Source organism: Hemiscyllium ocellatum, chromosome 31 (assembly GCF_020745735.1).
Source record: "Hemiscyllium ocellatum isolate sHemOce1 chromosome 31, sHemOce1.pat.X.cur, whole genome shotgun sequence".
Classification (NCBI taxonomy): Eukaryota; Metazoa; Chordata; class Chondrichthyes; order Orectolobiformes; family Hemiscylliidae; genus Hemiscyllium; species Hemiscyllium ocellatum.
In genome coordinates, this window is record NC_083431.1 from 29,511,673 (window position 1) to 29,537,815 (window position 26,143).

Below are 26,143 nucleotides of genomic sequence, written 5' to 3' on the forward strand. Positions count from 1 at the left end.
TAGTACAGCAATGGCTTTACTTTAAAAGTGCATCATTCGTTGTGAAGAATCACACACCATGATCTGGAAAGGCACTACGTTATGTAGCTTCGTGTTCATATGTGAAACACATGAGTCTGTGCATTCTTTAAATTGGCAATACTGTCTGCTACTACTTAGTTAGAGAAGACTGGGAGGTGATATAATAAATCAAAGTTTCTTGTTTATGTATCTTGTCGAGAAGAATCTCCCAAGCAAAACAATCTTAGTAGCAGTGGAAACCCTTTAGAACAGTCTGTTGTGTGAGAAGTGGTATAAAAATTGTTGTTAAATGTTTTGGACCCACAGTTACAATCGGTCTCTAGAGGTCGCTATGTATCTTTGTTAGGTTTAACCGCCTCAACACTGGAACTGAGCTTCTAATTAGTGAAAAAATTCTCTACGTAATTTTATTCTTTTTAAAAATAAATATTTCTGATCAATTGGCGCATTTCATGAATTAAACTTTTTTTGAAAACGGGGTGTTTCAACAGTTTTGGTTAACTTAGATTTTAAACCCCTATGTTGATAAAATGTGAAGAGAGAAATATCAAGTCACTCGAAAAAAATGTTACTTGAGGGAAGTCTTTATACACCTTACACATTGTCTACAATGATGAAAGCAATACTGTGGATCTCCAATTTATAATTTTTAGTGACATGTGCGGTGCTGGATAAAATGAACAACTCTGACCCTAAATGAAGTTATTCTACAGGTATATAAAGTTTGTGAACAAATAGTTTTCCCTTCGTTTCAGAAAGTCCAGGTGTACAACATAAACACTGCCTCTGAATTTAAAGAAGTGACATAATAGTTCTGAAACACACGATTACATTGAATGCTTCAGAACACAATCCTTTCATAGTTTTAGCAAGTCAGCATTGTGGCTCGACAATGCTCAACCCTGTTCTGGATTAGTGGTGTTGGAAGAGCACAAGGAAACGTCGATTTTACTGCTCCTCGGATGCTGCCTGAACTGCTGTGCTCTTCCAGCACCGCTAATCCAGAATCTGGTTTCCAGCATCTGCAGTCATTTGTTTTTTACCTAATGTTCAACCCTGGGATGCTGCCTGACCTGCTGTGCTTTTCCAGTACCACTCTCTCGACTCCATGCTCAACACACCGCTCATATAACCAGGATCTGTCTCCTTATGGTTCCAATAACGGGTGATAACCTCAGTAATGTCACATCTCTTTTGAACAAAGGTATTTAATTGGAGCACGCTACTTCCAAGATCAAAACTCACTCTCACCTCTGACACCTATGCGGAAACACTTAGCTGACACACTCCTGGTGATATTTAGCCCTCGCTAACGACAGGTTAAAAAGTGTAAGGATGAGAAATCGGATTGGGAGTGTGCGGTTTTGCACTTAATTACTGCCAGCACAATTCACAGAGCTGAACTGCTGCAGTTTGTTAGCGAGAATATTAATAATTCCCCATAGCTTTCTTTGGATTCTGTCTCTCATTTCCCACCTAAAGATAGAATCTCACACGCTGAAGGAGCCATTCACATCAGGAGGCGCTTAATCTAGTGGTTTAAATGTTGTACATGAAAGGGCTGTAGTGTGTGTCCCTACTTCTAAACCAGGAGGTCTAGGGTCCACGTCCCACCTGCTTCAAGGGGTGTCGAACATTTCGGAACAAGTTGCTTCTAAAAAACGTCTCGAGGTGCAATGTCCCTGAACTCATTAGGTCTGCATGCACGTTCCATCCTGGGCTGCAAGTGTGCTTGAACAGTTTTTTTAAAAAAATTCTGAGTCTTAAATGTTATTTCATTGTTTCAAGTGAAACATGTTGTGTGTAAGTTCAACTTGTGTCGATTGATTGGATCAGCCAGATTTTTCTCTGAAATTTCAAGGGAAAATCCCAAAGTATAGAAACCCAACAATTATGGTATCGAAGTCAGAGTCCAGACGGGAATGGAATAAGCAGCAAAGAATAGACAGTCTTCCCCGCTGTGCGCGGTTCCATTTTCCAGCTGATACCCATCGAGCCCCTCTCCCTCTGCAGGGATTGTAAGCAAACACTGAGATCATGGCTTTTGGATTTGCACGTATTTTCACAGATCAAGATAGCTTTTAATGACCTGTGTGGAGTTTGCACATTCTCCCTGTGTCTGAGCGGGATTCCTCCCACAATCCAAAGTTGTGCAGGCTAGGTGAGTTGGCCATGCTAAATTGCCCATAGTGTTCAAGGATGTGTATGTTAGGTGCATTAGACTGGAGTAAATTTAGGATAATAGGATTGGGGAATGGGTCTGGATGGGTTACTCTTTAGAGGGTCGGTGTGAACTTATGTGGGTGGCACAGTGGTTAGCACTGCTGCCTCACAGCGCCAGAGACTCGGGTTCAATTCCCGCCTCAGGCAACTGTCTGGAGTTTGCAAATGTCTGTGTGGGTTTCCTCCGGGTGCTCCGGTTTCCTCCCACAGTCCAAAAATGTGCAGGTTAGGTGAATTGACCATGCTAAATTGCCCATAGTGTTAGGTGCAGGGGTAAATGTAGGAGAATGGGTCTGGGTGGGTTGCGGGTTGGTGTGGACTTGTTTCCACACTGTAATTAATCTAATCAATCAGACCTCTCTTCATTGTGAAAGAGTAATTTGTAATCTCAATGCAATTTGTATCTCATACCCGCTCTCCTGTTTAAACAGGTGCCTTTTGCAATCCCCTACCAGAGCTCACTCACACACCTGGGAACTGAGGAAAGGACCATCCCACTGGGGGAGGAGGGGGGTGGGGGGTGGTGCTGAATGTGAAATGCCATCAATGTAGCCCCAGTACCGGAACTGAAAACACTCACCCCTCCCGCCGGCTCTATCTGGAAGGAATCTGCTGAGAGGTGGATCCAGGGAGGAGGAGCTCGGCATCCTGTGGCAGCTCTGACTGTACTGGGCCAGATATTAAAGAGCCCCAGGCGAGAGCCAGCCCTCAGCTCCTGCAAATCCACTGCATCCCTCACTTTTGACACAGGAGGAACTTGCCGAGAAGGGGAAAGGGGCGAGAGAATGTACTCCCTTCTCTTGTTGGTCCTGAGCTTTTGTTTGCCCTACTCCAGTTTGGGAACAGGTAAGTCTCCAATCCGGGGTGATGTTTCAGTTGGAGACAGTTTCCATCGTAGTGTTTTTTTGTTTGTAAAACAAAATGTCCCAGTGTATGTGTGTGCGAGAGGAGAGAGATGGAGCCACCTTTGTTGGGGAGCCCTGGCGCTGAGCATTTTCGGGTGAAGCTGGAAGTGGCTGCAGTAGCGTGGGCCGGAGTGAGAGAGGGGCAGCTCAATGTGCTCAGCTCCTGGCCCCTTCACTGGGGCTGAAATACCAGTGCTAGTTCCCTCCCCCACTTCGCGCTCCATCACGCTCTCTGTTTGAACTTCGCTTTTTTTTAATCTCCGGGACTTTAGATTCATTGGTTTAATGTACGTGTTCAGATCGCCAAGAATCACCAAAGGGAATCGATGACTGAAATCCCGAAGCTCAGAGCCGCTCACTTTCCCGCCGTTAGACATGACGTGCTCTGTTTAAGTGAGCGGTCATTTCATTCTGGGGTAACTCTCCCTGGTCATGGGTCATCGTTGCGGATGCTCGGAGCTGCGGATTGGCGCCGAGTTCAGTCTCTGGGATCTGTCCATTCGGTGTTTTTAATGTTGATGTACAGCGAGACGACTGGCCGGGTACTCATCCCCCCGCTCCCAATAAGAAACATCTCAATATCCTTATAACTTCAGCAGGCGCTTATACAGCATAACGATGACATTTCTGTCCAAACAATTTTGCGCATTTGTACCGAATTAACAAGAGTTATCATGCATTTAATCATTAAGTACCATTTTGTGTGAGTGTGAATAACCTAAATGTAATCTCCCACAGGCAATGTAGAAAGCAGTTGGTCAAGTTCCTTCATGTTAAACCAGCTGATTTTATTTTAAAAACCGAAAGAGCTGAGGATGCTGGAAAGCAGAAACCAAAACAGAAATTGCTCAGTAGGTCTGGCAGCCTCTGTAGAGAGAAATCAGAATTAACGTTTCGGGTCCAGTGTCCTTTCTTCAGAACTGGGCTGCTGAACTTTTCCAGTGATTTCTGTTTTTGATTCTGATTTTTTTAACTGTTGAGTTTTCTTGTCACTTTAAGAAACTATACAGCGACTGTGTTAGATATCTGCTCTGACGGTGGCTATCACTGCACCCAGGATAATAACTCGGTCAGTGCACTGTAGTTCCCAGGACTTCAGGGGCTGCTGCTGCTGCAGCCTGGACTCTATAGCGCCTCCTGCCTTCTCTCCCTTGCCCAGGTTCTGCTGGCACCGCGCTCGGTGTTGCCTGACTCTGCAGCGGGCCCATGCAGACAGAACTTCTCGTGTTTATAGCAGAGATTCTCACTTGCTGCTTCACTTCAGCAGCCAAACGGCGTGAAGGGATATGCCTCGGGATCCATGTCGGTTATCAGAAGTTCCATCAGCCCATTTCCCGCTGCCTCGTGGCTTTGTTCTGACACTGGCCACAGTAACCCAAGGCTGTGGCTTTCCTAGGATTGATTTAGTCTTCTACCTCTATATCAAGATGCAGGGTTAAGCGAAACCTGGAACCAAACCTACTCAACAATGAAGTTGCACGGTTCTTAATCTTTGTTCACTCATCTGCAGCTTGCCAGGATATCATTAGAGTCGAAAACAACATTTGTTGTCCTGTTTTGTTCTCTTGGGAATAGGTTAGCTCAGTTGGCTGAATGGTTGGCTTGCGATGAAGAGTTTAGCGCGTGTTCAGTTCCTATCCAGGCTGAGATTATTGTCCAGGACTTCTCAACTTTTCTCCTCACCTGAGGCATGGTGACCCCTGATTAACCCACCATCCGTTGTTTTTCCCTATAATGGGGCAGTGGGACTGTACCAACTTTGTTTTGGGCTTTAGTACTGTTGGAACACCTTCATGTCTGATAGAGTGATTGCAGTCAGTCAACTGGAACCAACCTGGAGAAGTTGTGTGACACTGATCCAGAGCAGTTCACCTTCATTTCCATGACAAAGTTATATGTTGACACTCAGCATCACTGAGTTTCAAGGATCTGTTAGCACTAATGCACTCAGTGAAATAAGCTACACATATTTCAGATACACAGAGTCTCTAATTATACATGAAATATTTGAAGTATAACAAGGTGCTATAAAATGAAATATATATAAAATGAAAGCTGGGTCCTGTACGCAGTCTGGTCTCCATATTACATGTAAAAACATATTACTGTAGAAGTGCTGCAGAAAGTTCAACAATGCTTTTGAAGGATGGCACCAGTTCCAATTGTAAAACTGAAAAATGTGTTGCTGGAAAAGTGCAGCAGGTCAGGCAGCATCAAAGGAGCAGGAGAATCGACGTTTCGGGCATAAGCCCTTCTTCAGGCATTCCTGAAGAAGGGCTTATGCCCGAAACGCCGATTCTCCTGCTCCTTTGCTGCCTGACCTGCTGCGCTTTTCCAGCAACACATTTTTCAGCTCTGATCTCCAGCATCTGCAGTCCTCACTTTCTCCCAATTGCAAAACTGTCAGTAAAGGTTGAACAGGCTTGAGTTCTGCTGTTGCTACATGGAATTATTATACTAAGAGGATTGTACTGTCATGATGCCATACTCTCCTGACCTGCACCACTCTCACATTCACTGTGGATGGTCTGCAACTGCTTTGTGATACATACCATCAAATTACATTCCGGTTGACCTTTCTCTCTGCTGCCTTCCACTCTGCCTTCTAGAAGAGATCTCTGTAACTCTTCAGCCCTGATTCAATAGCTGAAGTACTGATGCTTTCTGGCTATCACTCTTTGTGGTTCTTTTTTATCTCTTGTAATTTCAAGTATGTCTTTGTTTTACTTACAGAATTTTAATTAATTGTCTTAATATCCATATTTCAAAGTCCTCTTTCTTCTGCAGATCTTCAATTATTGCCCAGGTTGCTGAGGCTTACTGGAAAGTCGTTAAAATGTAACGTTTTTCTCCCCGTTACAATCTTGAAATTTCTTGTTGTTAACACGTCCTTCACCTTCTCAAATTCACTTCTGGTTATCTTCATCCTACTCCTAATTTTGGCATTCCATTTGCCACCTTCTGTTGTTATTTATCCCAAACAGACAAAAGTACCTTCTTGTTCCAGTGGGTGCTTTAGTTACTTCTAATCTATTCCTTCTAACTCTGTTGCTTTTAATCATTTTGGTATTCATACTCAGTCCACATTCTTAATTTCTACATTTCATTTGGTCTAGGATATCTTTCAAGGCAACTTCTGATTCCACAAGCACTGAATATTGGTATATTGCAAGCTTGTCACATTCTTTTCTCTAATTTTAACCCCTGGAAATATTTTTGTTGCTCTGAATGTTTGTTGTGTCCAGATTTAAGACTTTGAATGACAACACTTCTGCTCACTTCACTTGAAACTTGTTAGATTGTCCACCTTTTTAGCTTGATACTCAGTATGTGGTCCCAATACATGCCAAGGAAAAATCTTACATCTTTGCAGTATCAATATTAGGTTTCAGAAACACATCTATTAATTTTTAGTGATAAGCAACATCAAACACTTTTTCATAATCAATGAAGCACATGTAAATGTTTTTGTTTGCTCCTAGATATTTATCAAAGTTTGTTCTTGGGTTAAGTATTGCTACTGTTGTTCCTATTTCCAGGTTTAAGTTCAGCCTATTCCACCAATTTCTGCTTCACATACATTACTCTTTCTTTCAGTTATAATGTTCAAGATCATTTTAAAAGATGACTCATTAAGCTTAAATTTAAAATGATTGCAATTCATTGCTTAAGGTATCTTGGCCGTCTTACTGAAGAATGACTATCTCAGGCGTCTGGCATAAATTTGATCATGTTTCTTATGCTATTCTGTCTCTCCAAAGGGTTTTTAAGTGTTCTAGATTACATATGCCTAGATCTTTTCTCATGCTCATCAGTTTCCATAGCATTATATATCTTTGATATCATAATGTTCAGTCTTTTAATTTGCCTCTCTGTCTTCAGGATTCTCTCAATTTAGAATATTCTACAATTAAATCATTGAATATTCCATCCATATTTTTGCTTGTGTGCCCCTTCCAAACAATAAAATATCATCTTTATCTATTGTGCTATCTGTTGTCAACCCTTTCTTTCTGTCAAAGATTGTCACCTTGTGGCACATAATTCTCATTTTGTAATTTATTTCCAGCTCCAATACTTCCCCACACATCTCATTAACTATTTCTCTCTAGATCTGGCTAGTTGTATTTTCTTTACAATTTCATCAAACTTCAGTGTTCCTCGTTTGATCATTGCTGCTAATCTCTCATCTGTAATCCATTCTTTTATACCTGGTAATGGCTACTTTTTATTGGAATCTGTAGACTCTTTTTCCTGGGTTTTTTTCCCATTTGCTTTCTGCCTTTTTAAAAATTTGTGAGATCAGTTTATCCTGTTTCCTCAATCTTGAGCTTTGATTCAGAAGTTTATAAAACTCTGAAGCGATTTGATAGGGTAGACAGAAAAGATATTTTCCCTTGTACAGGAGTACAAGGGGCCATTGTGTGCAAACGAATAAACATAATAAGTAATTCAAGAAAAAGAGCTTTTTACTAAGTCAGTGGTGGGAATTTGAAACTTGATACCTTATCATGGTTGCGGCAAACAGCATAAGTACATTTAACGGGAAGGTGGAAAATAAATGAGGGGCTTAAAGCAACTGAAATTTTATTGCCATGCTGGGAGGAAGTGCATAGGATGGACACCCTGTGGTATAGAAGTTTTAGGCTGAACTGTTTGTTTTTGTGCTTCAAATTCTATGTAAGTCTTATTTTGTTTAATTGATCTAATTTTTACCATCAATTTCTCTGGGAGTCTTTCTTTATTGAATATATCTGAATTATGGGGATCATTTTCAGGTAGTGTTTCTGATTTAATTTTGCAGATTTACTTTGGTTTATAGGTTGTCGTGAGTTTTCATTCTTATAAATATTTGCAAGGACATTTTTTTAATCTATTTATGAACTGTTAAAAAGTGCCACCTCCCTCTTTCTCTTATCTAAATGTTAATTTTTAATGTTATAGGTCACTCTGACATTTGCAGTGGCTACTTGATGCTGGGGTCTGGCCAGAGTAAAAGAATCCTTCTGTTAAGTTCCTACATTATTTCTCCAAGTTCTTGTAGGTTCTGATAACTAACTAAATTGTCTGAGTTTCAGGCCATATTATTTAAACTTCAGCACTGTGGTAGTATAAACAATATGAGATTATATGCACCCTCTCCAGGAATAATTTCAAGGGAAATCTTGTTTAAAAAAAGGAAAAAAGAACAACTAGACCTTTTAATGCTTTCTGGACATTCCAAAGCCCTGTATCACAGTTAAAGACATTTGAAGTCTAGTCATAGTTATAATGATGGAAATGTTGACAGCCAATTTGAACAATAAGATCTCTCAAACATCATTGAGAAAATGAGTCAATCTTTTTTTTTACTGATGTTGTTTGAAAGATAAATATTGTCCAGGTCACTGGAGTAAGCTCCTCTGCTCTTCAAATTCTGTGCAAAGTAACATAATGGATTCTTTTAAGTGATGTTGCAGGACAGATGTGGCCTCAGTTTAATGTCTGATCTGAAATACGCAAACCCATCAGTATTACGCTGAAATGTCAGCCTAAATCAGTGTTTGAGTCTCTGGAATAAACCCACAACCCTTTGACTCAGAACCAACAGTGATGCCATTGAGCCAAAGCTGACATCTCCAATTAGAATGAATGTGACTTTTGAGCAATTCTGAATGCACAGTTATTTTAGGATTGGCAAACATTTCCTGCAGTTTGGGCAGAATAAACAGTATAAACCACAGAACAGCTCTGTTATACAAGAAATGAGATGCATTGTGAATCTTTGGCCATGCATTGGACAGGGATTTTGCAAAATAAGCTTTAAGCAAAAGCATACAATTGGAATTTCAGGGAATGTAGACAAAGGTCAATTGTTTAATGTCAAATTCCATCACAATGAGCCTAGGTGGAGGGTGTTTGTTCTGGGAAGACCAAAGATAAATTTCCCCTTTATAGCACTTTTGATAACCTACCATCAATTAAAAATGCTAAAGCTGACATCAAATTTAGCTGGTGCAAATCAAAGGTAGGTTCTTCCAGGGTTGCACAATTTGAATACAACCATCTTTATGATTTAGGCTGCACTTAGTGTTGACAAGACTTTGCTGCTAGCTTGGCAAAGAACTGAACACTTACTTTGAAAATACAAAGGCACACAGACATTACAGCAGGGCATTCTGCATTATTGTTTCAATTTCCTGTGGCTCACTAAATGTGACAATCAGTAAACACCAGGAACCCTACCAGCACAAGTGACTTCATATCGCTTGCTCACGGTTATTTAATGTTGCTGCTAATCTGCCTGACCAGTTGGGTGAAAAATATTGATTGAATTTGTGGACCAATTATCAGAAAGGATCCATCTGATTACAACACAGAGAGAAGGAGGCCAACACACATGTTTAAGGTCAATTAATATGAAGCCAAAACATGAGATACAAATGATGCGTAATGGTAAATTGAGAGCTACTGGATATCACAGTAGTTAGAAACCTGTCTGAAGGAAATGTGTGGTAGCCTCCGTGGAGGGAAAAAGAGTTAACATTTTAAATCCAATTTGGCAATTCTTTGGAACTGAGGAGAGTCTTCTTCAGTCACAAGAACAGTCACATTGTAAAGAGTTAACATCAACTCGGTTTCTTTCTCCACAGATGCTGGTGCATTTCTTCAGCATTTTCTGCTTTTATTTCAGATCTCTAGTATTTGTAGTGTTTTGCTTTGGTAAAGAAAAGTAGAGTGTTGGGAGGGGATGGTTGTGATTGGCCAACACAACTTCAGACTTTCTTTCCTTTAGGAAGGATAGTAAAGGAAAGGAAGGGTGTCATGTTTCAGAAAAGGTTAATATATTGCTGTCAGCAACTGAAAATTGGCAGAATGTCTATGGGTGCATCTTGGAGATACAGAACCCAATGTAAGATGAAGCATCAGTGGATAAAGTAATAGTTACATTATGTAAAGGAGGAACATAAAGGAACATATTGAAATGGTATCCTGGACCCAGAAAGAGACTAAGATGGGCATTACCATTGGTCTGAGGAGTGAGTAAGGGAGAGGGAAAATCACTGAGGATTTCAGATCCTAACTGCTGTTCAATTTCTTCAGCTGAAAAAAAAGCAAGTGTGATGTTTTCTGCCTTCACTCCATCCTATTCTGTGCCTTTTTAGTGTGCCTACATTACCTCTAGTCTAAACTACTCTGACATGATCCTGGCTGACCTCTGACATTCCTCTTCCATATTCTAACCTCTTATCAAATTGAGGTCATCCAATATTTTACCTGTGTCTTCATATAAAATCCTGTTCACTCATCCCCGTGTGCTCACTGACTTACCCAGGCTCCCAGGTGAGCACAGTCTCCTCTTCATTCTTGTTTTTATGACCTCGTCCCTGCACATCTCTGAAGTTGTGAGAGAGGGTCACCGGACTTGAAACATTAGCTCTACTTTCTCTCCACAGATGCTGCTGGCCCTGCTGAGTTTCTCCAGCAATTGTGGTTTTTGTTTCGTAATTCAGAGGTCCAGGTATTGGTCTGGAGTTCAAATCCCACAATGGAAGATGCTGACATTTTAAATCTGTAAAGATCTGAAATTAAATGTCTAATGATGATGATTGTCTATTAACGTGAATGCCCATCTATTTCACTAATGCCCTCAGGAGGTGTCCTAAGCCCTAACATCTTTAGCTGCTTCATCAATGACCATCCATCCATCAAAATGGGAATGTTTGTTGATTACATAAAATTCAGCTCTGTTTGTGACTCCTCAAGTACACCAGCAAGGCCTGGACAATATCCAGGTTTGGGTTGACAAATAGCAAGTGCTGTTCGAGCTACACGACTGTCAGACAATGACTCCCTTGAGCAAAAGAGGATTTAAGTATCAAAACCTCACATTCAATGGCATTAGCATTGCAGCATTCCCCCCACACCCTCAGTATCAGCATCCATAGGGTTACCATTGACCAGAAACCATTTATAACTTAAATGGCTATGAGGTCAGAGGTGAGTAACTCCTCCTCCTGCCTCCCCAAAGACTGTCCATTATCTACAAGCCATAAGTCATTAATAGGTTGGAATACTCCCAACTTATCTCCAATAACACTCAAGAAGCTTGACACCGTCCAGGACAAATCAGACTGCTTGATTGATTCTGTGTCCACACATATACCCCCTCTATCATCAATGCTAATTAGATGCATTGCAGAAATGCACCAAAGCTCCTTAGACAGCATCTTCCAAGGATCACTAGAAAGAGAAGAACAGGAGTTACATTGGAACACCACCACCACTTGCTATTCCTCTCCAAGCTGCACACAATCCTGATTTGGAAATATATTGCCATTCCTTCACTGCCATTGGGTGAAATTCTGATGATTCCTACCTAATGGCATTGTGTGTTTACCTGCACTAAATGCACTGCGGTAGTTTAGGAAGGCTGCTTATTACCGACTTCTCAAAAGCAACTAAGGATGGGCAATAAATACCAGCAATACCTACATCCAATGAACAAAAAAAATCCCTCTAAATCTCATGGCCTCTTCAGCTTGCATTCCTCCTCTAAGTCATTTCTTAAAACCTACCTCTTTGACCAAGTCATTTTGTTTTATAATGCACTTGAGAAGCACCTTGAGATATTTCATTACTTTAAAAGTACATCATAAATTAAGGTATTGTTATTTGTAGATATTGGTGCATGCAGAATAGGGCTAGGCTTTAAAAGCTTCCAGCTTGAAGAAATTATCTTTGTCAGCACACTCCCTGTAGCTATGGCACTATGTTCTGCATTCTGTTGTATTACCCTGGTGTACTAGAGTAAGGTATAATATGTCTGGTTAGCACAGAAAACCTTTCACCATGGGCGGCACGGTGGCACAGTGGTTAGCACTGCTGCCTCACAGCGCCTGAGACCCGGGTTCAATTGACTGTGTGGAGTTTGCACGTTCTCCCCGTGTCTGTGTGGGTTTCCTCCGGGTGCTCCGGTTTCCTCCCACAGTCCAAAGATGTGCGGGTCAGGTGAGTTGGCCATGCTAAATTGCCCGTAGTGTTAGTTAAGGGGTAAATGTAGGGGTATGGGTGGGTTGCACTTCGGCGGGTCGGTGTGGACTTGTTGAGCCGAAGGGCCTGTTTCCACACTGTAAGTCTAATCTAATCTAATATCTTGGTACATAGAGTCATAGAGATTTCCAGCATGGAAACAGACCCTTCAGTGCAACTCATTCATGCCGATCAGATATTTTAAATTAATCTCGTCCCATTTGCCAGCACTTGGCCCATATTCCTCTAAACCTTTCCTATTCGTACACCCTTCTAGATGCCTTTAAAATATTGTAATACTACTAGTCTCCACCACTTCCTCTGGCAGCTCATTCCATACACACACCAGCCTCTGCATGAAGACGTTGCCCCTTAGATCCCTTTAAATTAATCCCCTCTCACCCTAAACCTATATCCTCTAGTTCTGGATTCCCCCACCCCAGGGAAAAAAGACCCTATCCATGCCCCTCATGACTTTATAAACCTAATAAATCAAATCAAATCAAATATAAGAAAAAGATGGTAATGTCTTCATATTTCAGCAGGGCAAAAGAATGGGCAAAACTTATGGCAAATACATATATGGACTGTGTCCTCAGTGTTTGCAGCTGTGCTATCTGTGCACAAGAATAATCACTTGAATGAGCTACTGAAGTACTATCTTCATGGAGATAAATCCTAACAAGACATACAGAAAAGATAAGCAGTTAAAAACTGAAAGTAAGCAGTTGTCTGAATAGATTGGTAACTACAATGAGCAATGATTAAACTCTAATTTGATTATAGCATGATTCTGATTGTACACTCCACTATCTATTGGAGAGATCTTTCCAATCATTGCTATGTGGGAGGAGGCGGGGAGGGGGTGGGTGGGTGGGTGGGGGGTGGTGGTTTCCAGTGTGTTGGTAGTGGGCTGATAATACGGAACCTCAAGCTAATATTCTGGTGATGTGTTTGAATCCTGCCATAGCAGATGGTGAAATTTGAATTCGATAAAATAAATTTGGAATAGTAGCCTAATGGTGACCATGTAATTGCTGTCAATTGTTGTAAAAACCCACACAGTTCACTCATGTCTTTGTCTGGTCTACATGTGACTCCTGAGCCCACAGCCATCCACTTGGTGCAATAAATGGTGGCCTGGTGAATAAATGGTGATGTAAAGAACATCCCGCGAAGAAATGAAGAAAAAAATCAATTCCTTGATTGATTGAACTTTCAAAATTTCCTTTTTTCTCTGTAGCACAGAAAATAAATTAGAGAATTGTTTAAGTAGTCTTCATATTCCATGCCAATCCTACCCAAGTTCTATTTTTGTCCACCTTTACTTTGATCAGTGATGAATAGTAATGCATGAGTTAGAGTTAAATTGAAACAATTAAGCAACACATGTATGTGTTCAGCTAAATCCAAACATAATGTGAAAGTTAGCCAGAACATGGAAAGTGTGATAGCCTTAATAACTGATACTGTTTGCCAGATTATCTTTCATGTCTATGATAGTCCTTGGTTAGAAATAGTTCATACAAAAAAAGTATTGTTCTTATGTAAAGCTGATCTGTGTTTTACAGTGAGGAAGAAATTGTTTAGACACTTGAGTACTTTGATTTAGAATCATTTTCAATTCTTTGTTGCAGCTATCAGAACCACTGCCAGACAACATTGTGCGTGAATGTGTACATATTTGTATCCGTGTGGTCAACTTTAATCAAGTTTTTTTTCCATCTGAGTATGTTATTGATTGGGATGTACATGATGCACTATCTCATATTTTGATCATACCTTTGAAAAGGAAAACTGGATTTTTTTTTGTTGCTGTGGACAATTGAGGATTTCTTGAAGAGTGCTGTGGAATTCAATTACTGCACGTTAGCTGAAAGGCTCAGTTGTATGAAACCTCAGAGGGATGCGATTTCAAGCTGGGAGAGTGAGATTCTCTTTCTGATTTGCATTATTCAGTACCTCTTTTGAGAAACTGAACTTTCAAATTATAAATTAATGCCATGTTTGTATTCATGAGCGGGAACCACACTTGACCCAGTTTATAAGGGAACTTGGCCAAACTCAACAAGCCAGTTTTTTTTTAATTATAGCTGTTTTATTTCTATATTTTCTGTCTTTATTTTGTTGGTGCAGCTTATTCTAGATATTGTGTAATAAAAGCTGCCTGGTCATCTTTCATTACCATCCAGCTTTTTTTTCTGTTCACCAAGAAATATTGAGCAAGCCTACTTTGCAGACATCTGGAAGAATGTTCCTTTAATACAGTGTAAGTCAAATTATTTAATGGCTATGTAGGCAGAGTATGGACTCATAAAAACTGAAAGAGCAAGCAATAAAAGTAGAAGAGCTTGGTAGAACTAAAAGGCAATAAGAAAAAGGAAAGCAAGAGTTACCAGATTAAAGTAGTAATTTACAAATAATGTGAACTTCTGATCCAGAATTCTTCACCCAATCTAGTTGTGTGTGGTATAATGTGTGACACACCCACAATTACCTGACCGTAACATTTTTAGAAAAGTGCTTGCTAATCAGAGCTGGGTCATTTGTATTTTGGCTCAGATTGAAATAAATCTTTTGAATCCTGTTATTTACCATTTCCTCATTTAAAATTGGGAAGCTTTGAACAATTGCTTGTAAATCTCGCAACAACACAAGTTGACAATTCTGCTGGTTGTAACTGATCAGTGATAGGAATGGCTCGTAAAAGTAACACAGGGAGATCCAACCTCTCCGGGTTCAATCTTTGCTTGCTGGAGAGTTAACAAAGGAACTGTGTGGATTTTGGCAAACAGTACATTGTTAGCGTGCTGCTGATAGCTCAGGCAGACTTTTCCACAGCTTTGCTGACTCTTTGTGATGGTGGGAGTGGAGGATGGGGCTGGGGGCTGGGAAAATAGTGGGCTGAAGCCACTTCAGGATGCGTCCTGCTGCCGGGGAGGTTTTCATGAGGCAGACTGACATGCAAGTTTGTAGCCAATTTGAATGCTTAAGGCTGTTTAGGTGTTTTGCCAGCATTTTGCTGCAGTTACGTGGGGGAAGACCCTGTCAGAGTCTAATTGCAGGAAACTACATTTTATCCTCTCTCTCAAAAAGAAATAAGGTTTCCTCCTGACTGTGCCTTGCCTCAGCAGCAACCATCCTTTCCTGCTTTGACGGATGACTTGAGGTATTCACTTGAGGTGCCTTTGAAATTTGCAGGAGCAACATGTCCATTGTCTCCGCACGAGTGAAAAGAATTCTGGGTGAAAGCCATCCTTGGTATTTTTTGAAAAATTCTGGCTTACCCATTATTAAATAAAATGGGTACAGAAGTTTTAGAAAAGATGGAATACATTTGAGAGGGCATCAAAAAGATTTATGAAGCTGATATCAAGCATGAGTAACTTAAGTGATGAGGAGAGCTTTGAAAAACTTGAACTGTTATCTTTTAGAACAGAAAAAAAATCAGAGGGCACCCCTATGAGGTGTTTTAAAAATGGTGAGAGATTTTGATACGAGTGATAAAATAATCCCTCTGGCATGAGGATTTTTAAGTAGAGGTCTTGAATGGCTAATTCCCACTACTTTATATAGATATTTTATTTCTCTTAACCCTGAATTGATAACTGACAAAAAAGAAGTGAAACTTTGAAATGAGTCTCATGCTGCATCAGCCAAGAGTTAAATTAGCCTGAACTCTGAACTTAATTCTTAATATCAGTTCAAACAAAAGCTGCTTTATATCAACAAAGAAAACATCGAAAGTGATTTGGCCCTTTACACCATGAGTGTAAATACTACCTTTCATGCTTTTTTTGTTAGTATTTTTATATAGAAATGATGCATCTAACATCTGAGGGACCCTCTTGTGGCATTCTGTTAGCATCTGTACTCCTAGACCAGGTAGACTTGAGTCCAAGTCCCATCTACTCCAGTGGTGTGTACTAACATCTCTGAACAAGTTAATTAGGGGAAATAATGATAAAACTTAAATCTCATAAAATGAATGAATAACCACAACACTCCTCTTCTTTAAAATATGGAAGAATAAGCATAAATGGACAAGGTTCTGTGTGTTTGTTTTTAATTAAATGAAAATGTTCCTGAAATTACACTTTATATGAAAATTGTTGTAAAGACGTGGAAGTTTCGAATGGGTGCTTGTGGTCTTAGGTTTATTAGCTGTAGAATCTTTCAAAACTAATTAAGGTTTTTTAAGAAATAAATCAACTTTGTTTTGCTTTTGTCCAGGTCAATGGTGCTACGACATTCAGAACGTCGACTGTGGTAAGGATTTAAAGTAACTATTCGTGGTAGCCTGCCTAAGGGTGTTATAAAATACACAGTAACACATTGCCCAGAAATGTTTAGTTTTTTTTGCTTCAAAAACAAAGAGACAAATAGTGTAAGGAAATTGATAATAACATCTTCAAGGCAAGGGGATGTCAGGGTTTGAACTGTATTTTATATGATGTGAGTTTACATTAGAAAACTCCCTTAGTCAGATGCTATTGTTTGATTTGAATTAAGCAAAAATTCATGAATAGGAAAACAAAATCTTGATTTCATTAATTGAAGAAGCTTTTATGAAAGGTTATGATATGCACATCAATGTTAGTTTTATTTTAGAAAGTGTTCTGCTTGACTAGTTCTACAAAAGTTGAGATTCACTTCTTCTCTTCCCAGTTTACTCTGTGTAACTCCGGCTCGTGTATATTTTGTGTTGTCACAAGATTCTGTTAACAATAATGCAGTCAAATTTACCCAGATTAGTATTTCAGCTCTAGGCTGCCTTTCAGCTGTTTACAGCAACAATGTATTACATTTATATAGTGCCTTCAAATTTGGAAAACATCCTGGAATGCTTCACAAGGCACATAATTGGAGAACAAGTAAAGCTGAGGGAGATAGGGTAGGTGATTCATTGAATGGATGCTAGAGTCAGGAGAAAATATAAAGATATCTTACTAATATTCAAGTATCTTGTGAAGTTACAAGACAAACAATTACACTTTGTAGGCAAGTTATCATCATTGGGATGTACAATAAGGATTTTCAGTTCAAACTCAACTTGGCTTCTCAGTTTGGCTGAACTTGCAGTTTAGATTAGATTCCTTACAGTGTGGAAACAGGCCCTTCGGCCCAACCAGTCCATACTGACCCTCCGAAGAGTAACCTATCCAGACTCATTTCCCTCTGACAAATGCACCTAAGACTATGGGAAATTTAGCATGGCCAATTCACTTGATCTGCACATCTTTGGATTGTGGGAGGAAACCGGAGCACCCGGAGGAAACCCACGCAGATATGGGGAGAATGTGCAAACTCCACACAGACAGTTGCCTAAGGATGGAATCAAACCAGGGCCCCTGATGCTGTGAGGTAACAGTGCTAACCACTGAGCTACTGTGCCGCCCCGTTGTAATCATTTATTTTCTTCAATATTTTTTCTAATTTCTGGTATGTATTGGCAGCCTGGAAATTATTGTGAGCAATGTCAGTGTAGAAATAATGTGTGCTACAATCAAACTTCTCTTTCTACCAGTTATTTGCATTAGCCAAATTAAAATCAACTCAGTTTTCGATCTTCTCTACTCTGCCTAGTGCCCAAGGTGGTTCCTAGTCTTGGGTCCTTCTAATAGCGTATGTAGGAATATCCTTTCATTGTGCGTGAGTGACGTTAACACTCAGACTAGTTGCTCATCTGAATGATTTCAGAATTCACTAAAAATGCACTGGTTATATATCAAGCCATTTCCAGGCTAATGGATTTCAAGGTAATATTCAAGATCATGTCATCTGTAGGCAGTAATGAACAAAATTTAAAATTCTACCTCCAGCACAGTCATGTTAAAGCTTCTGTGATACCATTGTCATTGATTATGATACATTTTTGTACATCTTTGTCTATTTTGCTAATGTTATCATGTATTTTAGTTGGGAATTTAATCTTCTAATGCTGTAGCTAATGGGTGTTCAATGATTTGATTTTGAATAATCAAAATGTAGAAAGAATTTTGCCCCCTCACATTTGTACAATTGCCTGTTCCATTTCTAGTTCCAAATGATTGAGTTCCAATTTCTTCCTCTTCTTGAATCCTCAATGTTTATTTTCAATTCTTAACTAACTCCTCCTTCACAATTATTCTTGCAAACTCATTCTCAAACTTTCTTGAATGAATAAGTAGCACTAAATACCCAAGACTGCTCTTCAGTAATTTAATTACTGTTATGGAGTCCAATCACTTGTTTTGTCAGGAAATTCTGGAGCCAATTTGTATAGAACAAAGTTCTACAAATAGCAATGAGATAAATGACCCAAAAAAATCTGTTTCAGATGGGTTGATAAATGTTCATCTAGATTCCATGCTTTTATCTTTGGATTTCAAGAAAGTTTAATATCTTGTCAAAAGACAACACGTCTGGCTCCCTGTTCTTTACTTTACTGAGGAGTCAACTTAGATTTGGTAATTCAATCTTGGATTTGAATTTGCAGCTTCCTTATGTAGTGATGATAGAATATATGTCTGAGCAATACTAACATTAACTACTGTTACACCTTGTGCAAGGCTAACTGATCTGTAACATCCTTTTAGGACCCGCCACCTGGAAGAATGATTATGCAAAGTGTGGGCTGAACAAGCAGTCTCCCATCAACATTGTAACCAAGAAAGCTAAATTTGATGAAAACTTGACTCCCTTTATCTTTCATGGCTATGATCATGTTGATCACTGGTCCATCGGAAACAATGGTCACACAGGTAAGTTCTGCACATTCATTCCAGCATCTGTTGTTTGCTACAGTGGAGGATAAGGTAGTACTGCAGGACTAATCATGAATGAGGATGATTTGTTAATAATAAATTGAGGCTAACTAATTGGTTCTTCAAACAAATGACAATGGGAAATGAAGGTAGTATGACTGATGTGTTTAGGTACTTTAAAAAAGGTGTTCTGATAAACTACTACTTAAAAGAGCAAAAATGAAGCTCGTATGATGAAAGTTAAAATGAAATAGGTGAAGTGAGAGAAAGTAGACTGTAGATGAAAAACCGTTCTTTATCAGACTGGAGGAAAGTATACTGTGATATCCTTACAGATTGTTATTATTATTATCTGCTGTTTTTGATTTATGTTAATGATGGAATTGAGTGTATAAAGCAAAATGTCAAAGCTTATAAGTCCATAGTTCACTATGTTGTAAGATCTATTGGATAGATTCTCTGCCAGTATCCTTTACAGGAAAGGTTCTAGAGGGCCTGCTTCGTCGAGTGTGGCAGAGGATAAACACTTAACAGTCTAACAAGAAGAAACTGTTGCCTTAAACAGAATGCCACACTAGCTCTAAATTACTCTAGTGTGATAGATGTAGGCTTCGTGACAATGAAGGTGATATTGATATTAGGTCGTACTCTTTTGAAGTCGAAAACTGCTCCCCTGCCAGAGATTGTGATGTCATCATATTGGGTGGTGCTTAATGCACTTCTCAATACTAACTCTTTCAGACTCCTATTCTTGTAAACAACAGACATGAAACACAGTAGGAGAAAGTGAGGACTGCAGATGCTGGAAATCAGAATTGAGAGTGCAGTGCTGGAAAGGCACACCAGGCCAGGCAGCATCTGAGGAGCAGGAGAATTGACGTTTCAGGCATAAGTCTTTCATCAGGAATGAGGCTTGTGGGCTGGGGGGCTGAGAGATAAATGGGAGGCGGTGGGGTAGGGCAAAGACAGCTGAGAATGCAATAGGTAGGTGAAGGCGAGGGAGAAGGTGATAGGTCGGAGAGGGGGGTGGAGCGGATAAATGGGAAAGCTGATGGACAGGTGAGGAGGGTGGTGCCGAGTTGGGACTGAGATAATACAGGTGGAGGGGAAATTAGGAAAATTTTAAAATCTACATTTATCCCATGTAGTTGCAGAGAATATGAGGCCGTTCTTTCTCCAGGCTTTGGGTGGTAACTGTTTGGCGGTGGAGGAGGCCCAGGACCTTCATGTCCTTGACAGAGTAGAAAGGGGACTTGAATTGTTCAGCCACAGAGCAGTGGTGTTGGTGGGTGTGGGTGTCCCAGAGACGTTCTCTGAAATGATCCGCAAGTAGGCCTCCTATTTCCCTCATGTAGAGGAGGCCACATTGGGTGCAATGGATGCAGAGATGACATTGGTGGAGTTACAGGTAAATTTCTGTCGGATGTGGAAGGATCCCTTTGGGCCTTGGATAGAGGTGAGGGGAGTGGTGTGGCGCAGGTTTTGCACTTGCTGCGGTGACAGGGGAAAGTGCTGGGAGTGAGGCGTGGGCTAGTGGGGGGCGTGAACCTGACGAGAGTTGCGGAGCGAATGATATGTTTTTAGGGGTGGGGATGAAATATATCTCTGGTGGTGGGGTCCATTTGTAGGTGGCAGAGAATGATGTGATGAATGCGGAGTTTGATGGGGTGGAAGGTGAGGACCATGGGAGTTCTGCCCTTGTTGCGTTGGGAGGGGTAGGGTTCAAGGGCGGTGGTGCGGGAAATGGAGGAAATGTGCTGGAGGGCATCATCGACCACATGGGAGGGGAAATTGCAATCTTAGAAAAAGGAGGCCATCTGGGATTTTCTAAGGTGGAATTGGTCATCCTGCGAACAGATGTGGCAGAGGCGAAGGAATTGGGAATAAGAGATGGTGTTTTTATAGGAGATAGGGCAGGGGGAGGTTAGTCGAGGTAGCTGTGGGAGTTGGTGAGTTTGAGGTAGATGTGTGTGATTAGTTGGTCGCCGGAGGTGAAGGTGGAGAGGTAGGTGTCCGAGGTGGTCCAGGTGAATTTGATATCGGGGTGAAAGGTGTTGGGGAAGTTGAAGAACTTTAGCAAAGACTAGTGTTCAGTTGTCAATTATAATTTTGGTTGACTTTCCATTAATTTTGTCGTTATTGCTTCTTATGTATAGTTACTGTGACATTAAACGAAGGCATTACCATCAAAGGTGGAAACCTTCCGCATACATACAAAGCAGCACAGTTCCATTATCATTGGGGAACAGATACTGATCCTGGATCAGAGCATACAATAGATGGGGAACAGTATCCCATGGAGGTAAGACATGTCAACCTCCAATTTAAGTGAATATCCAGTCAATAAAAACAGATCAGGATCCAGGTTTGCACTGCAATGTAGCTTTTTTAATTTTAAAATTAATTGATCTCAATTGCTTTTGTTTTCCTTTCCTTCTTTGAACGTTGTTAATGGTGTTTAACGTGAATTGATTTGCCTCTGGTGGAATGGAAAAATCTGATTCTTAACATAGAGAAACAAATTTCTGAAAAGTTTTTAAAAGACGAATTCTGAATCTCATTAATGAGCAGTGATTTCCTTATTTCTATGTATTTTTGTTTAATTAATAACTAATATAGGGTTCAGAAAAGTTATACCAGCATGTTGGTTGGAATGGAAGATTTGAGTTATGGGGAGAGGCTGGGATATTTTTCACTGGAGCAGAGCAAGTTGAGGGTTGGCCTTATAGATGTTCATACAATCATGAAGGTGTCTTTTCCTGAGGGGATTTCAAGACTAGGGGACACATTTTTAAGGTGAGAGGACTATGCTTTCCTTTATTGGTCAGAGCATTGAATATAGGAGTTGGGAGGTCATGTTACGGTTGTACAGGATGTTGGTTAGGACACTTTTGGAATATTGCATACAATTCTGATCTCCTTCCTAGCAGAAAATGTGAAATTTGAAAGGGTTCAGAAAAAGATTTACAAGGATGTTGCCAGGTTTGGAGGATTTGAGCTACAGGGAGAGACTGAATAGGCTGGAACTATTTTCCCTGGAATGGCAGAGACTGTGTGGTGACCTTTATAGAGGTTTATAAAATTGAGGGTCATGAATAGCATAAATAGACAGTCTTTTCCCTGGGAGGAGGGAGTCCAGAACTAGAGAGCATAGGTTTAGGGTGAGAGGGGAAAGATGTAAAAGGGACCTAAGGGGCAACTTTTTCACACAGAGGGTGTGCGTGTATGGAATGAGCTGCCAGAGGAAGTGGTGGAGGCTGGTACAATTGTATTATTTAAAAGGCACCTGGATGGGTATATGAATAGAATGAGTTTGGAGGGATAAGGGCCATGTGTTGGCAAATGGGTCTAGATTAGGTTAGGATATCTGGTGGGCATGGATGAGTTGGACCTATTGATCTGTTTCCATTCTATATATCTCTATGACTCTAAAGATTTTAAAAAAAGACAAAAGGGGCAACATTTTTACAGAGTGGTTCATGTGTGGAATCAACTGCCTGAGGAAGTGGTGGATGCAGGTATAGTTGTAATGTTTAAAAGACATTTAGCTAAGTACATGAATAAGAAATGTTTGGAGGGATATGAGCCAAAGCGCAGGCAGGTGGGACTAATTTAATCTGGAAACATGGTTGGACTGAAGGATCTGTTTCCATGTTGTAATGACTTTATGACACTGATCTTTGAGTCTCTCCTGTTTTCTATGTAGCTCCCCAGAGAAGCAAGTTGGCCCCAATTCCCAACATGATATTTGGGTGGTTACCCGGCATCGTAGCTTGCCACTTGCTCCTTCAGGCCTCTCATTTTTAAAGTCCATTTCACCAATGTGTGATTGGTGGGCACAGTGGCTCAATGGTTAGCACTGCTGCCTCACAGCACCAGGCTCTTGGGTCCGATCCAGGCCATGGGTGACTGTCTGTGTGGAGTTTGCACATTCTCCCCATGTCTGTGAGAGTTTCTGTTGGGGACAGAGGGAGAGGTCGGTTATTGACCAATGCAAACATTTAAGCACATATTTTGTAATATTCATTAAAAGGTTATTCTGGTCAAAAGAAGGACTCAGTGAGAAAAATGAATCTCCTGTGGTTAACAGTGGTGATCAAGGAGGGGATCTAATCAGAAATTAAGGCATATAAAGTGGTAAAATGTAATGGTATGCCATAGGATTAAAAATTATTTTAGGAACCAAGAGTGGATCGTTAAAAAGCTAATAAAGAAAGGAGAAATTTGATTTTGAAAGGAAATTATCAAGAAATTTAAGAGCAAGCAGCAAGAGCTTCTGTAGGTACATAAAAAGGAAGAGAGTAGCTAAAGTGAGTGTAGAACTCTTAGAGGACACACTGGGGAATTGATAATGGCAAATGAGGAAATGTTATACCAGTAATTTAAACTGATATTCTATATCAGTCTTCACAGTGGAGTACACTAACAACATTTCAAAGATATCAGAGAGGATGCAAATGGGAGGAAGGTCTTGCAACTGTCTCAAACACAAAGGAAAAATTATTGGGTAAACTAATAGGACTGAAGGCAAACAAGCCATGAGGACTTGATGGCTTGCATCCAAGGAAGAGGCTGCAAATAGTGGAGGCATTAATTGAAATACTCAAGAATTTACTGGATTTTTGGAGAATTCCAGTGGAAAGAAAACTCCCAATAAGATGGAGTCTGCTCAAGAAGAAAGGGACACAGAAAGCAAGGAATTATAGACCAATTAACCAAAGATCTATCATTGGGAAAATGCTAGAATGCATGGAAAAAAGCAGGACATTTTTGAAAAGCTTAATATAATCAAATAAAAGTCAACATAGTTCTGTAACAGTGAAATTATTTTTGACAGATTTGAGGACATAGCAAGCAGGGTTGATAAAGGGAACCAGTAGACGCAATGTATTTAGATTTCTACAAGGCAATCAACAAGGTTTCACATAAAAGGTTACAGCATGAAATAGAAACTCACAGTTTTGGGGGTAATATATTAGCATGGATTAAGGATCGGATAATAAAAAGACAAGAAAGTCAATATTACAGGATCTTTTTCAGATTGGAAAAACATAGCAGATTGCTACAGTCCTGGGACCTTAATTATTCACTACCTATGCTAATGACTCAAGGAAAGGACAGAATGTAATGTTTTCAAATTTACTGATGATCCAAAATAGGTGGGAGAGAATGTTGTGATGAAGACATAGGAATCTGTAGGTAGGCTCAGTAATTGAGCAAAAGCTTAGCAGAAAGAGTTTATGGAGCAAAGCATGAAGACATTCACTTTGGTAGGAAGAATCAAAAAATCGGCGATTGTTTAAATGGAGAGGATTCCAACAAATTGCAGCGCAGAGGGATTTGGATGTTCTTGTACATGAAGTTAGCATTCAGGTGTAGCAAGTAATTAAGAAGAAAATGGAATTTTGGCCTTTATTGCTCGAGAATTAGAGGTTAAAAATAGTGAAGTATTGTTACTGCTTTATGGGCTGTTGTTGAGGCCAACCTGGCCTAACTCCATGAACTGTGTACTGTTTTAATCCTCATATTTAAGAAAGGATATGTTGATATTGGAGGCAGGTCAAAGGAGTTTCGCTAAGCTGGTGCCTGGGATGAGAGGGTTGGCTTATCCAGAATGACTGAACAAATTCAGGAATCTTGAGCTAGGGGGCACATTAGTAGAATAAATAGATACTGATTTGAAACTGAGATGCAAAAGAAATCTCAACTCTGAAGAATTGGGGAAGTTTGTGATCACTGAAAGTATTTAAAGATGAGATAAGTACATCTTTGTAATATCGAGGAGTTGAGGGCTATGTGGAGCAATGATGTTGTGAATGGCAGCACAGGCTTAAGAGGCTAAATGGTTAACTCCTACTTCTATTATGTTCTTACGTTGCTATAACCACACTGTAGTGATACTGACCCCCGATCCGCTGCTGACTGATCCAGACTGCGATCTGTTGATATCCTGAAGGCTGTTTCCCTTAGACTTCGCTTGAAGCACATGCAGTGTGTTTGCTGCCTATGCTGCTGGAACATGTTGCAGGTGTGAGATTGACATTGAACAGTGCTGTACAACAATATATCCACCCCCTTGACTGGTCACCGCTGGCCACCATAACATGCTATCTAGCTCTGTGACTGTGCTGAGGGCAAGGTAAGACACAAGTACTATGAGACATTAGGCTTTGGCTGAAATGCAGAGAGCCTCCAAAGCACAAAATGAGTGAGCACTAAGATTGCAAGTGTGGAACATTGTGCCGCAGTCCAATGCATGGTTTTGGAGATTTGTCCCTCTGTCTAAAGTGTCCTGACAGTAGCATTACAATGATAGTTGCTGATGTGCTGCTCACTGCCAGTGGTTTGGAGATGAAGGCATTTAAGGCTGGAACATCTCCGACACCAGTGTCTGTGGATGGAGGGTGCAGGCAGTGAACTGCCCATCATGTTTGCCTTGAGATGTTGGGAGAAGAGCAAGCATTGACCTAGAATTAATTGATACCCACACTGACTTTCATGCAGGCAACTGTTTCTAGTGTGTAGGAGAAATAGAAAGTAGATTAATGAGGTGATATTAGACACTAAATGTGTGCAAATAGATACAAATAGGCCTCTCACCACTTACTAGTCAGTTTCCTGTCTTGCTATTCCAAACGTAGTTGCAGAATTGGACTCCTTGTTTCTCAAAGTCGAGAATCTCGTTTTTCCAATCGCATGATAGTTTCCCAACTGACTCTGCAATGCCAGTGTCATTCAGAGGCTGTTAGATTCTGCCCTATAATTCTGGTGCAAGCTTTTCAAGAATAATATAATAATGTAATTACTATGCAATGTTCAAATGATTTACTTGTAACTATCCTGAATCTGTCACCTGCAGATGCATATTGTCCACTATAATGAAAAATATGGTTCCTTGGAAAATGCTCTCAACCGTCCTGATGGTGTGGCTGTGCTGGGATTTCTATTTGAGGCGAGTATTGTTTCTCAGTAGTTACACTGGCATTGTTTAGGGTTACATCAGCAAGCTCTGACAAAGTATCACAGCTGAAACATTTTCACTGCAGTAGTACTGTGGAACGACATGTAATGTTTGGTAATAGTTTCAAAGAAATCAGAATGGAAGCCAAGTTATTGATAATGCATATATTACTTATTAAATATAAAGCTTTAATGATAGCCTAGCCAACAGTTGAAATTATAATGGAGATGTTGGTATATGCATGCTCCTGAAGCCAATGGAACACAAAATGAGGT

General features: G+C 40.2%; 1 protein-coding gene across 1 annotated transcript in view; it reads left to right on the top strand.

Annotated features, from left to right (window-relative positions):
• Window positions 1-2,849: 2,849 nt before the first annotated feature.
• The window catches only part of ca4a (carbonic anhydrase IV a), a 33,827-nt gene continuing 10,533 nt past the window's right edge, over window positions 2,850-26,143 (top strand). The window contains exons 1-5 of the mRNA XM_060848293.1: window positions 2,850-3,090; window positions 16,395-16,430; window positions 18,740-18,904; window positions 21,064-21,209; window positions 25,767-25,859. Coding sequence (XP_060704276.1) covers window positions 3,030-3,090; window positions 16,395-16,430; window positions 18,740-18,904; window positions 21,064-21,209; window positions 25,767-25,859 — 501 coding nt within the window. The 5' untranslated portion in view covers window positions 2,850-3,029. The remainder of the gene's footprint in view (window positions 3,091-16,394; window positions 16,431-18,739; window positions 18,905-21,063; window positions 21,210-25,766; window positions 25,860-26,143) is intronic.